Below are 16,546 nucleotides of genomic sequence, written 5' to 3'. Positions count from 1 at the left end.
TATATATTCTAAATGTAAAACCTGTCACAGGGACAAACTGCAGATCTCCTGATATGTTTTCATATGATACATCACATATTTGATATATATATATTCATATGATACATCACGTATTTGATATATGCATAGCATACATATAATATCCACACAAATGTTTGAGACTTAGGGTTTCCCAGGTTTATTTCCATAATTTGGAGCATTATGTCTAAAATATACTAAATTAAATTTTAAAAAGACCTCTGTGTTTCCCCTACACTGCTCTGGCATTCCCCACCCCACCAAATTATGTAGCAGTGCTCCACACAGTGACTGTAGGAAGAGGTGCACCTTTACTCTCCTCTTCCTGCTCTGAAGAGTGAGCAGAGAGCGTGTGGATGCCCCTACCCAGTAACTTCCCATTCACTGGAGCATAACACCTAAGCAAAACATTGGGGTTTAGTTTAACCCTTTGTATACCACTCAAAACTAAACTGTTTTCTGTAACTTTCTCAATATCTTTTAAAAAATATTCTTGCCTTAGGGAGAGAAGATTCCTGGTTTCTGGAATCTGCCCTAAGCATGCCAGTGAGAAGTCAGGGGGTAATAGTTCATGAATATGTCCACCTACCAGCCTCAAACATTGAGGCAGCTAAACTGGTCCCACTATTAGTTCTGTTATTGAGACCATTGGTATTGCGGTGTATATCGATGGAGCATGATTTGATTCAGATTAACGGCACATTTGAGCTCCTGTCACAGGACATGTTGATCTCACCTTTCGCCTCTCATCATAACACACTTAAATAGTACTTCTGATTAGTACTGGTCTATTATGTGCATTCTCCTTAGCTCGAGGGTCTTGATTGCTCCACTTACCATGCCCCAGCTGTACAACACTTGTCTTACTTGAGAGGGGAGAGTGTGAATCAGCAATAGAATCTAATTGTGATTAGATGTTGGATCCAGCTATCACTGTGTGAGCATTTGATGATGATGAAGACATAGGGGTATATTTACTAAACTGCGGGTTTGAAAAAGTGGAAATGTTGGCTATAGCAACCAATCAGATTCTAGCTGTCATTTATTTTGTACATTCTATAAAATGACAGCTAGAATCTGATTGGTTGCTATAGGCAACATCTCCACCTTTTCAAACCCGCAGTTTAGTAAATATACCCCATAGTGTTCATTGGAATTATTCATATGTAATGTATATACAATCAGTGTCTTCCTTTGCTGTATAAGTAGTATATGGATTTTCTTTGTCAATTTGTTAATTTCATATTGGTTTTACTTTTAATTACTCTATTTTTTTTTTCTTTTCCTGTAGTCATCCCTTTCTAGTCCAGATTTTTTTGACTCCCCAAGCCCAGAGGATGACAAGGATGATATCACTAACCTAGCACAGAGAGCAATAGACCCATCCAAGAAATCCCCCCGAAGTGTCACAGCAACACAGGTACGTCGGTGGACATGTGTATGGGAGTTTTGTCCCAGTATAAAGTACAACTATATTTCTTTGTGTCCCCTGTCACAGGTGTGTATGGCAACAAAGGGATGTTTAGGGAAGGGAAGAGGGGATAGCGAGGTCTAGCCCTTTCAGAAGCGCTAGGAACACCGCCGTGGGTGTGGCCACAACCTCTCATGACACCACCACACCCCTGTTCACCATGTAACGGTATAAATGTCACTGCAAAATCCAACTCATTCCACATTAGGGCCACCCCCTTCATTGATGTACACCTTTACACTTTTGTATTAAAAAGTACTTCTCGGCAGCCTCATTTGTGTCATAGATTAATCATGGGGGACAAACGTTGGCACCCCGTCAGAGTCTGCCATATTGGCTCACAAGTCCTTGCTCTCACCCATAGATTAATACAAAATATGTATTTGCACAGAAAAAGGCTTGTGACATCACAAAAGACCATTTACATAGTTCTTTTGTGCTTTTGTAAGCACGGTGGCTTAGTGGTTAGCACTTCTGCCTCACAGCACTGGGGTCATGAGTTCAATTCCCGACCATGGCCTTATCTGTGTGGAGTTTGTATGTTCTCCCTGTGTTTGCGTGGGTTTCCTCCGGGTGCTCCGGTTTCCTCCCACACTCCAAAAACATACTAGTAGGTTAATTGGCTGCTATCAAAATTGACCCTAGTCTCTACCTGTCTGTCTGCATGAGTCTGTGTGTGAGTGTGTTTCTATGTTAGGGAATTTAGCCTGTAAGCTCCAATGGGGCAGGGACAGATGTGAATGAGTTCTCTGTACAGCGCTGCGGAATCAGTGGCGCTATATAAATAAATGGTGATGATGATGATGACCCTTGTAAATGAGATAATTACAGCTTTTAGCCCACTACAATAGAGAGTATTTACCAGTCAGCTAGTAAGGACTGTATTATAGTAAAAATTGTATTCAAGTAACAGGATGTCTGATCTGTGTCATTTTCCTAATGCACATCAGAGACATGTCTTCTTGATCTTAGGATCTGTCCTTGTGCATAAGAATTAATGTTCTACACATTTTCTGTTACTATATTACAGGTGCCAGATAACAGAGCTATGTTACCTCCAAAACCTGGAGGATTGATTTCAAGTGTTAGTTTCTCGCACGGTGTTCCCGGCGCCCCATCAGCATTCCACTCTGTCACCTCCAGTAGTCACAGGTCAAACTCTCCGTCCTTTGGCAGCTCTGATGCAAGACATAAAGCTGAACACAACCAATCGCCACTGGAAGAGCTGCAGACACAAGTCAAGGAACTGAGAAGCATCATCGAGACAATGAAGGACCAGCAAAAGTAAGCTTCATTATGTCTCATACAACTGCTGAGTGTCATAAAACATAAAAGGTTTATCTACCGAGAAAGAATTGTGCAGATTGTGGTGGTGCAATAGGGGAAGCAATTTCCCTCTGCAATTCCCACTTCCTGAGTATTTCTTCTCTGAGCAGTTTTCACAGGAAGTGAGAATTGCACATGGTAACGGGAACACAGAACATGCAAATTCAGATATATGAGGATCTGACATAACATGTAAATATATCTGAATGTTAGAAAACACTATTATGTGCTGTGGCTTTTAAAACTATTCACCCAATGTTCACATTTTCTTTTCTTACATCACATGTACAAATGAAATTACTCAGTAAATGTTACCACTGATCAACATAAAATGTTCTGTAATATCAAAAACAGAAATTAATTCACCCCCTTTGCACCTAAGTGGGGGAATCAGTTATCTTCAGAGGGCACATAATTAATTGTGTTACACAATTAAAATGTTTCAATTGCTTTTAAAATAAATCCTCTGATTGTTAGTCAGTTCCAAATACACCATGACAATCAAAGACCATTCAAAGCAATCAGAGAAAAGGTTATTAATAAGCACCAGTCAGAGGGAGGATAGAAGACGATTTAAAGGCTGTTAATATCCCCAGGAGCCCTGTTGAATCCCACATAAAGAAATAGAGACAACTGTGGCCTAAGACAGCTCTGACAGGGGTACAGCCTCCAGTGTCAGAGGTGGGATAAACTGTTCAATGATGGTAACAGACATTTCCCAAATCTGCTCCTTCTGGGATGGACGCAAAAAATAAACCTTTGATGTAGAAATATCTCGCTTAGCGTTTGTACATAATTTAGTGGTAGCCTTTTCTAAGCTTCAAAACATATTCATTACCTTTTATTTTTGTTTACATGCACGTATATGTGTAGCTTATACATGTACGTACTCAACAACTTTGTTTGCTTACGTAAACTTAAACCTAAATGAATATTGTTTAAATTCAAAGACACAGACAGGCATTCTTATTTTATGAAAATAAAAACATTTGCATATTAATATTAACATTACATTACCTTCAAAATGAATTATTTTTTTTATTGATACTTTAAAGATTCAGTATGGCTATAAATACCAGAAATGTATATTAGACCAAAAAGAAAATGAATATTGTGAAAGTGGTTTTACATGATGATCGGTTTGATTTATCACCATCTGCAAGACAATGACGACTAATCCATTTAGAGAAATGGGCTTTGTAGTGTAAAACATCAGTCCTAGTTCCTGTAAACCACATTCGGTGTTGTGCACATGATCATGAGTCCTGTTAGGTGTTTCACACATATCTCCAAGAACTTTTGTAAACATGCGACATCTGAAGAAAGAGATAAACCCTATGCACCATCTGGTCCCACACATCTCTTTATCAGATCTACTTACAGGTCTGATTAGTTTTAACTTTTACTTTTCATACTGTGCGTTTCTTAACCAGTCCATATATACGTCCAAAGGCTTTGCATTTTATTATCTTCCTGCTAAAAGATATTCTAATTATTATCAGACTTTCCATAAATATACATGTAAATAAAAGAAACAACAAAGGAAATGCAATTATATCCCAAAATATCAGTTTAACAGAGATAAGGAAGTAAAAGTTATTAAAACTACGCTAATGAAAGACGTAATCAGAGCATTGTAATGGTCAAATAGTACCTGATAGATATATGTTCTCTTTATAGGGTTTGATAAAAAAATAAGAATTTTCATCAGTTGTGTAACTCATAGAATTCCATAGCAAAGTTTTTTGGGATGGAGCAGCAATGTACATCTGCTTACCGCTCATGAGGTCCATGATCTTCTCCTCTGAGCATGTGCGGAGACTGGAGCAGGTGAAGTTGGTACCACTGCATATGCACCAGCTCTCACGCACGCTTAGAAGAGCAGAGCAGAGGCCTCTGGATGAAAACTCATCGCTGGTCTCCATGGCAGCTGCATTGGATCTTGCCACAACGGAAGTCACGCCTGCGCTTTTCATTCAATAACTATTATAAGCATTTAAACATGGACTGAAATAAGGTTAAAAATGCCATGTATTTATTTTATACAGATAGGACGCACTGTGGTTTGGGACATGAAGAGCTGTGTCAGTGGGGGGTTTTGATGCAGGCCAGCAAAATGAATTGGCCTAAGGTGCACAAAAATACATCCCGTCCTAATGGGAGATATTGTTCTTGAAACAATGATAATGAAATTTGAGTGTTTTATGTGATATCATGTGTCTTGATGCATTAGTACCCAGCACTGTGCTTTGATGCATTAGTACCCAGCACTGTGCCTTGATGCATTAGTACCCAGCACTGTGTCTTGATGCATTAGTACCCAGCACTGTGCTTTGATGCATTAGTACCCAGCACTGTGCTTTGATGCATTAGTACCCAGCACTGTGCTTTGATGCATTAGTACCCAGCACTGTGCTTTGATGCATTAGTACCCAGCACTGTGCCTTGATGCATTAGTACCCAGCACTGTGCTTTGATGCATTAGTACCCAGCACTGTGCTTTGATGCATTAGTACCCAGCACTGTGCCTTGATGCATTAGTACCCAGCACTGTGCCTTGATGCATTAGTACCCAGCACTGTGCCTTGATGCATCAGTACCCAGCACTGTGCTTTGATGCATTAGTACCCAGCACTGTGCTTTGATGCATTAGTACACAGCACTGTGCCTTGATGCATTAGTATCCAGCACTGTGCCTTGATGCATTAGTACCCAGCACTGTGCCTTGATGCATTAGTACCCAGCACTGTGCCTTGATGCATCAGTACCCAGCACTGTGCTTTGATGCATTAGTACCCAGCACTGTGCTTTGATGCATCAGTACCCAGCACTGTGCCTTGATGCATCAGTACCCAGCACTGTGCTTTGATGCATCAGTACCCAGCACTGTGCCTTGATACATTAGTGGCTAGCACTGTGCCTTGATGTATTAATGCCCAGCACTGTGCCTTGCCTAGTGATCAGTTCACTAGCAGCCATGCAGAATGTATGTTATGGAATTGCCTAGTCTACATGACTGATGTAACGTCTATTCAGTTATGCTACATGCACTTCTATCTGCTACCTGTAAAATATATGTTTGGTTCCTCTGTAGTCCCAGCAGCTATTAAACTGTAAAGGTTGGTTACCTAGTGGAGTTTGTAAAATAACCATGTGTGACGAGTTATGAATTACCTTGTTGTTAAGTCCTTACACTATTTACAGATAAAAGCATGAAATGGCTCATGTTATCTTGCCTATGATGCTTATGATACTGAACAATATTTGCACACAATAATTGTATTTTTCAGAAAAGAGATAAAACAGTTACTGTCTGAACTGGATGAAGAAAAGAAGATTCGACTACGACTACAGGTACACTTATTTCAACTTGAGGTGTTTACAAATCAGTATGTTTTGAGGTGTAATACCTTTAGTCAGAGATATCCTACAAATGATTGTTCAATGCCTAGCACCTGGAAGATTCCTGCTCAGTAAATGTAATATTATACATTTTATTATACATTTACACATGCCATTTTATTGTCAGCGGTATTACAGACATAGGCCGACACAAATGCTCTCAAATTGTCTTTGCTTATATATGACTAGCACAGGTGAACATGTACCATGCATAGTTTAATGCAGGCTGTCAGTAAACTTAGGGTGTTGTGTCTGACAACTTTTTGACAGCTCTCTGTCCTGTTTTCCATAACCAGACATGCCGCAGTGGCGTCATATACTGCCCAATGGTATTGCTCTTATCCCTCGTCATTATAGTATTAAGAGAGGATTATCACACCTCAATAAGATTGACACATCTGTATTCAATGTAGAGAGCACAGTGTGATATCCAGGTGGCCACAAAAACTCTGTTGATATATACATGGCTGAAAAGCAACAACAAAAAAGCAAAGCATTTAGTTATGGTCACATGAAGGCATGTACAAATAAATACATTAAAGTCATCTTAAGGTGGATAACCACGATCTGTTCAGAAAATAAACAAATGTAAATATTTCCAGTCCCTAAGCTTAACAGCTTCTGCTCATACTGGATCTCAAACTGGCATGTATAACATATGACCAATTTCTCATGAACAGTGCTATCATACTTAGCATTAAGAACAGGTCTCTTGTATATGAAGCAATAACTGACATTAGATATTTGCCTAATTATCCAATTCCTTTTTCGTTTTCTTAGATGGATGTCAATGAAATTAAGAAATCTCTAAAACCTAAATGAATTGAGAATGAAAGCATCATAACCTTTCTCCACCAGAAGCCCGAGCATACAGAACTGTTCTTTCTCCCAGGCCAAAATATTTTTGGTGCCAAATGATTCAAAATTCGCCTCAAACACGCGGAAAGCACAACAGCACTTCTACCCACCAAGGACACCCTGGTGACATTTGTAGTGCGCACGCACTTACATATTGGTGAACTCGAAATTGTGCTCAAGTGTTCCTCCTTAAAACTGCAAATGAAGGAAACTCAGGCAGTTTTACTTCAGAGTGGTACTTTTTTATGATATTTTTCCATGAATAAAATGTATTTCCGATTGTCTGTTTACAAGCTTTATAATTTTATGTTTTTGTTTTTATTTGTGTACGTCTTTTATCTCAGATTTCTGAATTGTTTGTACAATGTGCAGTTGAGTCCTTTCTGTTTTTCCTTCCAAGACCGACCTGTATCAGCTTGGATCTCTGACTATGACTTTGAAACGTACATATGCAAAGTACTGTCCATGCAATGTGATAAAATGCTTCTGAAATCTATTTTCACTGTACTTTACGAATGTGTGTTTAAGACAGGAAAAATGGTATTTAAAGATGATTTGTGCCTTTTTTTTTTTTTTGCCTAATGCAGAATTGCAAAAACATGTTCAGATCTAAACTTAACAGGTTCCACGTGAGTAATAAAACAGGCCAAAGGCAATGCCCTCCTATCGCTTGTGTTCAGGTAACAACAAGATGTCCTCTTCTCCAGACATGGCCAGAGAGAGTTTATGTAACTGTCCTATAGCAGCCAAATCGCAGTGCATTAAATTACTTATTTTTATTATTTGTTTTACAATACAGTAAATCTATTCACATTTATGCTTGAAAAAAACTTGAATAACATAATTTAAAAGAGGTTTAATTGTGGACTCACATAAAAAGATTATATGCACATATTTTTAATTCGTATTAACTTTCGGAAAAGGTCACTTATGAATTGCTATTAATGTATAGATACACTGGGGTAGCTGGTGAAAACAGTGGCATTACCCATATCGACCAATCAAATGTTTGCATTAATTTTCGAAACTGCACTAGAAAAAATTTGATTGTTAGATATGGGCAACACCACCTTTTTCCTTGGCACCTGTTTTTATAGATTACTCCCAGTCTATAGTAAATAATTTTACTATTAGAAGCAGACTTGGGGGTTAATTTATCAAGCTGCAATGTTGCCTATAGCAACCAATCAGATTCTAGTTATCATTTATTTAGTACATTCTACATAATGACAGCTGGAATCTGATTGGTTGCTATAGGCAACATCTCAACTTTTCAAACCTGCCAAAACTTGCAGCTTGATACATTTACCCCCCAGTCTGTTTCAAGTAGCAAATTAATTTAAGGCTGGAGGTCATGCTTAGTTAACATTTACATTTTCAAAAAATAGCTTTGAGAATTGAAGTAACTGAGTGGTGATCATGTAAACCATTGCGTTCTTTGTTTACAACCAGCTGACACTTCAAGTATTTCACTTAAACAGTGATCTCTGGTACAGCATATAGATCATTAGAAGCCACTAGATGAAGTGCAACAGCAACATCTAGTGGTGAAAATAATAAAATGACAGTTTAATTATTTTTAATCACATGGGGCCTTATTTAGAGTCTGGCACATTTTGTGCCACAAATGTACACATAAAAGAGCACATTCAATTAGCCGCGATGTTCTGAAGAACATAACGGCTGCGCACTTTTTCTGATGCTGCAGTATAGATCTCTTTTCATTTTTCCTTGCGCCCCATAGGGGTGCATGCAAAATGAGTGGAGATTTCTGTCAAAATCTCAGCCACAAAGTGTATCCGGAATGTCTGCGAGACAGTTTGCTGTTAATTGAATTCACCCCTAAGACTCGGCTGCAAAAAAGCGTACTTAGGGGCGTATTCAATTGTTAGCGAGATCCCCGTAAAACGAGCGCTCAAAAAACATTAGCGTTAATACGGTAATTACTCGCTGAAATTCAGCGAGTAAACTACCGTATTAACGGTATTTACGTGCATATTACCGTATTAATGGTAATATTTTTCGAGCGCTCGTTTTTCCGGGGATCTCGCTAACAATTGAATAACCCCCTTAGTGTGTATATTGAGACTTTCGTATCTCATTATGTTTTCAACTCCAAAACAGCAGTATTTCTGCTTCAGGCACACAAATGTGTATACTTATGTGCCTACAATAGAGAGTGTGGCTTGACAGTGTTAGTAGTAAATGCAAAAGTCGCATTGCCCTGTTTGTACACAGGATAATGTAATGAAGTGACATCTATAGTACACAAGAGAGAAAAGTGTTTTAACAGTGTTACTAATAAATGTGAAAGTTGTAAACATCCCCACATCTGCTGTCTACTCCCTATAAAACTCCAATGGCAATCTTCTATCTTGCAGTACACCAAATGCAAACGCTGATGAATTAAGTATTGTCCGTTTCAGGTGTTGATATACAAACAGCTAATCAGAAGCGACTAGATAGTGCGGTTGGCATAATAATCGCCTACCTTACACTAGGCCTCAACTACCCTCAATAGATATGTCTCCTAAGAGGAGTATTTGGGGATGCATCATAGTTACTGGAATGTCCAGGAGACTTCGGAATTTCTCCCAGACTTATGGGACCCTCCCGCATCCTACCCTCTTCCCTACTAAAGTGGGAGGCTTAATGGCTTATTTCAGCATTGTGCATAGCTGCATTGGTGGGATTTGCTTGGATACTGGTGCGTTTTGTTGCACATGTGCTCAACGGTAATGTGTATATGTACGCTACAAAATGAATATACGGCCAACTCTAAATGAGGTCCTTGGTACATAACAGTATAACATACAGCAGTAATCTATATAAATATATGTGTGCTGATATCACATATTTTATAGATAAAATGCATGGCTAAGGTCACTTGGTGTAACATTCATGTTTAATTTACAAAGGTAAATTGAGAATTTCATGGGGTCCAGAAAATCAAAACGTGTAAATGATTGAAGTGCACTTGTTGCCTGTGAACAACCGAGGCAGCCATTTTGTGCACTTAACTATTATTGACAGTGCTGTCCTCCACGTCCATATGTGGAGGGAGCCGGGGACCTCAGCAATGGAAGCATATTGTGTAATGTGGAGACATGTCCCATTTGGGGTGTAGGGAACAAACAGATGTAAGATATGTATTCATCACTTAGAATTAGCACCACCACATTTGTGTAACCATGTGCCCTGCGCCAGTGACCTCAGCTCACAAAAGCCAAAGTGAAAATGTGAGGAAATGACTTGACTGGTGGAGATTACAGACGAGGGCAGTGCAACACAAGGGCACATTAGGGTATAAACGGTATTATCGTTATTGACACACACGCAAACCAATACAGGCTTTCAGCAAGGTTCCTCACAGAGGGCACACACACACACACATTTATATATATATATATATATATATATATATATATATATATATATATATATATATATACACATATAGATATAGATGTATATATAATATAATATATATGATCAGGCTTTACTTTGAACCCCCTGGCAGCGTTTGAATATGTTCTACAACATTTTTTGTTTTATTAAGAGAACCTAGTGGCCTGAGTGACAGCAATGCACCGAATTAAACAGAAATGTGAACTTTTGATAAACATAACTCATGGTTTGTACCATTGCAAAACAAGACACATTATTTTGCTGTGACCTTGCCACGATCTGTTAATGACAAACATATCAAGGCAATACAGACTAATGTAAGAGGTATGAGACTATATTAATGTTGAGAAGGTGATTTTAATTTTTCCATAGCATGATATGAATGTGTTTATAATTACAACCTGTTGTACTTGCAGGAACTCCAGTGTGTGACCAGTGTATGTTCTTTATTACATATGACACCCTCTGTTTTGGAGCAATCAGAATTATGTTGAAGCAAATAATAATTCTATCTCTTAGATCATACAATAAATTTCATGCATATTTAGTGATGTTGTTTTTAACTTGGATTTTTATAATATCCCTAGTATTTATGTATTGTCACTTGCCACTCTGTTGTAAGCTTCATAATAATGAAACCGAATGTTTTTTATATTGACAAGCTGTGACTGTGCATTATTTATTTCATGACGACAAAACACTTTCTACTTAGAGGACAAAGTTCCAGCTAGAAATATACAGAACTCCCCCAAGTGGAGTTCTTGTATACAATGTGGATCAGAGGAAATAACCTGTGTATATTCTCGAGGATATCTAGGCTCCAGGGAATTACTATGACATATGCCAGCAATATAGTTTCAAGCAAAGCGGACAGATTCAGGAAAGCCCCAATGTTTACACTAGCAACTTATCAACAGGTTACTCAGGATTTTACATGCAATCAGTGTAGGATGTGGGCAGATTGTGATCCAATCCTATTATTGTCATTGGAGGTTTGCTGAATCTGTCCACTATGCTTGAGATGTAATTGCTGATATATGTAATTTATTAAACACCTCTCAATCGTTTACCGTAAAAATATAATAATACAGGACAGGTGGAATGCTATAAAATAGCCATACTTTATATGTGGCAATTTGAGGTCTTCCCACCAAACATCTGGATCTGTGGCTGGCTCTGCCCAAACGGGACAGATCATTGAGTGGACAGGACAAACAACTGGATGATAAAGGACCCCATATTACCTGTTTGCAGAATACTCCAATGTGACCATCAGACAAGATTTTCCTTTCTAATTGATCAGTTTTGTTTGGATAGTTCAAGATGGTTTTGGAGTCCATGCAAATGGCAATTTCAGTTCAGTTGGGTTAAAAACTGTTAAATTAACAATACAGCAACATTCACTTTCATGATGTAGAAAAAGCGACTCCAAAATTAGTGCAACGTTTTGCATTACAATTGTATTTAAGACCGAGCATCCTGCTCAGCTGTGTCAAATCAAAGCACAACAAAAATCCTCTGCCTAATTATATAAATACATGTGTAAATTCCCCATGTTCCTTAGTAGTTTTTGTTGGTCTGAGGTTGTCATTTTGGCATTTTCTTAAGAAAAGAAATGCTGCTGACCAAGGAGAGGTGACACCTATGAACAGGACACTTTTAAGGGAAAGAGTTTTAATACACGGGGTAAGAGAGGAGAGTTAGGAAGGATTATTGGGGGACAGATACAATGTATATTAAGGTGCAATTAATTCAAATTTAAGCAACAAATTAATCAATTGGACCATCTTTACATTGGCGTGAAACACTAGACATTAGATTAAATGTAAAATCAGGACAGTTGATTGTGTCTCTGATTATTTAACTCACTGAACACTTTGTGAACTTCTAAATTATAGGCAACTTGGAACAAATGTACAAGTATTACTTATTATAATGTAATATAATTAATATATATGTGTGTGTATTGGTGATGCCACATAACTCTTTAATGTTGGTTCTGACAGTATGATGACTTTCTGCAATAGCCATGGACTGCTGTGTACTGGAGCAGTTTCACCTGTATTTCAAGATCTGGAGCAGTTTCACCTGTATCTTCTTCCGTACACTGTCTTATGTCTAGCTATTTTATACTTGGTGCCCTTATGTCCTTGTCCATGCATAATAACGGCTGGAAATTACTAAAAACCTGTGTTTTGGTATTGGCAAAACCGCCCTTGCGTGTTTTGGTCTCGGATCCCTATATTTTCCTAAAATCCCTATTTTTTTTGATAAATCACAGAATTTTGCTCTTTTTTCCCTACATTATTATTAACCTCAATAACACTAATTTCAAGTCATTTGCCACTTCACAGGTCACAATATTATTTTCATACACTTTCAAACAAAGATTGCAGCAACCTGGCTGAATGCTAAGCGACAGAGCAATGACACAAATACACGTCAGTTCATAGCACATCTAGGAAACATTGCCACACAGCAGTGGCAGAAAAAAAAAAGTGATGCAAGATGGAATTGTCCTTGGGCCCTCCCACACACCCTTATATAAGATATTGAAAAGGACATGTAGAGTTTAACAAAGCAAGCACTCCAGCAACAAGGCGTGCCACTTTTGTAGCTTAAGTCCTTGGTTTGTTTGGGCCCCCACAAAACAAGCTACCAATAGCTTAGCTGCCTTACGCCTAACAGTGCTGTCAATGAACTCTACATTATTAAACCATGTCTGATCGTGCTGCATCTGCATCTCCTTCTCCTCTGTGGATACCTCATTCTCATCCCTGAAGAACTGCCAAACTTATGTAGACACAGGAATGGATATTACAACTGGAGTGGCATTAGATCTGCTTGAGACAGACTGTGACATGGAACATGTGGACAGCATGGAATCTGTCATGTTGGAATATGCTGAATTGAACAGAGATTTAAATCAATATATAGACGCATTTGAGGAGGCCGTACTTAAGTTAAAACGTGACCCGCCGGATGAGGTCCCGGATTGAAGAGAGTTTGTACACAAGAGATCCACTGTGCTTCAGAAGAATACTACAGAGGAGGTCCTGAGGCAGGACGATAAATATGTCCAGTTTAAAGAACAGCAAAGAGACCTGAGAAAAGAAATGTGTGTGTCACTGGCCCCTGCAGACTAAGCTTTGGAAGATGAAGACGAGGAGATCGCCGTCACCCTGAGCACATGGCAGGTACAGTGAAACTGAGAATGAATCATGAATGCAGTTATTGTTCATTTGATCGCTCCACCCGTTCCTTGGATAACTGTGGTAATTCTACATATAATACATGGCGACGAGCGCTGACCCCCCGGGTTGCGTGCTTTTATCAGACCAAGACCAATCCAGGGTACCAGGCAATGCACTAAAAAGAGCCATTGAAAATCACAGCAAAAAGCAAGTTCATCAGTGAGCTTCGAATCAACCCCATTTCCCCAAAAATTATAATATGGTTAGGTACCTTTGACGTAAAGTAACAGTGCTGTTAATGAACTCTACTGTGGAAAGATGTTGTCATCATCATCAGCTTAATCCTCACCCTCATCAGTTTGTACATCATTCTCACGCATTATTAATTCATCACCGCTGGAATCCACCATTTTAGAAGTCTCAGTATTTTGATGTAATTGTTGGAAAAGGCCTTCCTTGTGGAAATTGAAGTTCACTTTTATGAACATCATCTTTTCCACATTTTGAGGAAGTAGCATCCTACATTGATCACTGACATGGTTCCCGTATGTGCTGAAAACTCTTTCTGAGTACACACTGGAGGGTGGGCAGCTTAGGCTGTGCAAAGTGAGTTGGTACATGGGTCTTCAAATTCCCTTTTTTTCCTCCCAGTATGCAAATGGACTGTCTGATGTGTCTATTTCTATGCTATCGTTACAATAATATGTTGATAGTAGGATCAGATGGAGTTACGGTAGAGGTATCACATTTTTTGGACAATTCTTTTAGACCAGACCAGATGTCAAAATGGCGTGCTGAGTCGTCTGCATCATCCCTTGGTCTCTTGGGAAAGCTAAGTTTTGTCCTAGAAGCAGTTGAGTGAGAAACTGAAGGAGAAGACGCCGTCCTGTCACGTAACACTTGAGCTGTCATCTTGCTGACCAGGAGCTCATTGCATCTGTTGAGATCTGGGTCAGCTGTAAAGAAAGAGAAGACACAGCTCTTAAACCTAGGATCAAGCACAGTCGCCAAAATGTAGTGATCCAATTTGCAGATTTTAATAACTCTTGGATCCTGGTGAAGCGAATAAAGTACTTAATCTACAAGTCCGACATACTTGGCGTGATTGCTTTGTTTCATCTTCTCCTTCAGTTTCTCAAGCTGCTTTTCCAAAAGTCTAATTAAGGGAATCACTTGGCTCAAGCTAGCAGTGTCTGAACTCACTTCACAGGTGACTACTTTGAATGGCTTCAGCACCTTGCACAACACGTAAATTATTCTCCACTGCGCTTAAGTAAAATACATTTCCCCTCCTTTCCCAATGTCATGGCTTGTGGAGTAAGCGTGGATGGCTTTTCACTGTTCCTCCATCCACAGAAGCATATACAGGGCAGAATTCCACCTCGTTACCACCTCTTGCTTCAGTTGGTGGCAGGGCAAATTAAATTATTTTTGTAGCTGCTGCAATCTCCTACATGCTGCTGCCGAATGTCGAAAATGTCCAGATATTTTATGGGCCACAGACAGATCTCCTGCAAGTCGCTGTCATTTTTTAAAAAGCTCTGCACCACCAAGTTTATTGTCTGAGCAAAACAGGGAATGTGATGGAATTCACCTAGCTGTAATGTTCTCACACTATTGGTGGCATTATCAGCAATGACATATCCTGAGGAGAGTCCAAGCGGGATAAGCCATGTTGCAAAGACATCCCTTAGTTTTTGTAACAGATTGTCAGCTGTATGCCTCTTACTGAAGCTGGTGATACACAGAGTAGCCTGCCTCTGAAAAATGTGATGGACTTGGGAACATGTTGCTTTTCCTGCTCCTGAAGGCGAATCACCAACCCAGTGGGCTGTCACAGTCATATAATCTTTAGTTTGATCAGCTTGTCCACATATCTGTGGTTAAGTGTACAGTGGGTAGATTGGCATTTTTTACTCAAATAATTACATGTATACAAAACTTCTGGTAGAGGTGAGGAATAGCTTTTCTAGTAAAATGGTGTTGTGATGGAATTTGGTAAGGGGGGCAAAAGACCTCAAGTAACTGTCTAAAGCCAGCTGCATTAATAGTTGATATTGGATGCAGATCTAATAATAGCATAGTCGCCATGGCATCTGTGATCCACTTTGCGACTGGGTGACAGCTTTCATACTTGCTTCCTCTTGCAAAGGATTGTTTAACAGTCAATTGTTGTAAACTACTAGTAGTCTTCTTCTTGGTCTGCTTCTGGGATGAATTTCCACCCCCAGCAGCAGCAGCAGCAGCAGCAGCAGCAGCGTGGGAATAACGCTCAATAAATCTTCTGAGGAATCCAGGATAGTGGAGTAGTCATCTAATCTTAGCAACTTAGATGCAGGACTAACTCTGATCGCTACTGAGGATATTGATGAGGATGGTGTTGTGGGTGTAGATTGCAGGTGTCAGGATCTAGCTGAGAGAAGGGACCTAGCTGATGCTGGACTGCTTGTTGTTATTTTTTTAGCATAAGTTTCCTATTTTCCCAACAGCTTACCACAAACTCGCTTCAAATGGCGTAACATGGATGAGGTTCCTAGATGGTTAAGGTCCCTATCTCTACTGGCTGTTGTTTTACAAATGCTACAAATGGCTAGACAACTGTTGTTAGGATTTGGGTAGAAATAATTCCACACATAATATGTGGTTTTTTTTCGTCTTATGCCCAGACATGAAAATGGCCTTCTTCTTATCACGTGCAAGAACTGCTTCCACTGGTGCAGGACTTACACAAACAACATCATCCTCATCAACATTCTCATTAGTGCCCTCGTCAGCTACAAAAATATCCCCCTCATCCTGTTGCAATTCCAAAGTGGCAGCCTCAATTTGTGCTATTAGTGGTTACACTTGGGCTGTTCATGTACACATC

General features: G+C 39.2%; 1 protein-coding gene across 2 annotated transcripts in view; it reads left to right on the top strand.

The window, feature by feature from the left end:
* SH3KBP1 (SH3 domain containing kinase binding protein 1) overlaps positions 1-11,144 on the top strand; it is a 316,533-nt gene extending 305,389 nt beyond the window's left edge. For both annotated transcript variants that reach the window (XM_075196540.1, XM_075196541.1), the window contains 4 exons: positions 1,310-1,438; positions 2,520-2,773; positions 6,106-6,169; positions 6,998-11,144. In XM_075196540.1, the coding sequence (XP_075052641.1) occupies positions 1,310-1,438; positions 2,520-2,773; positions 6,106-6,169; positions 6,998-7,039 (489 nt within the window). In that variant the 3' untranslated portion in view covers positions 7,040-11,144. The remainder of the gene's footprint in view (positions 1-1,309; positions 1,439-2,519; positions 2,774-6,105; positions 6,170-6,997) is intronic.
* Positions 11,145-16,546: the final 5,402 nt, after the last annotated feature.

Source organism: Mixophyes fleayi, chromosome 2, assembly GCF_038048845.1.
Source record: "Mixophyes fleayi isolate aMixFle1 chromosome 2, aMixFle1.hap1, whole genome shotgun sequence".
Taxonomy (NCBI): domain Eukaryota; kingdom Metazoa; phylum Chordata; class Amphibia; order Anura; family Limnodynastidae; genus Mixophyes; species Mixophyes fleayi.
The sequence above is the reverse complement of the archived record's forward strand: the minus strand, read 5'-3'. Positions and strand labels throughout refer to the sequence as shown.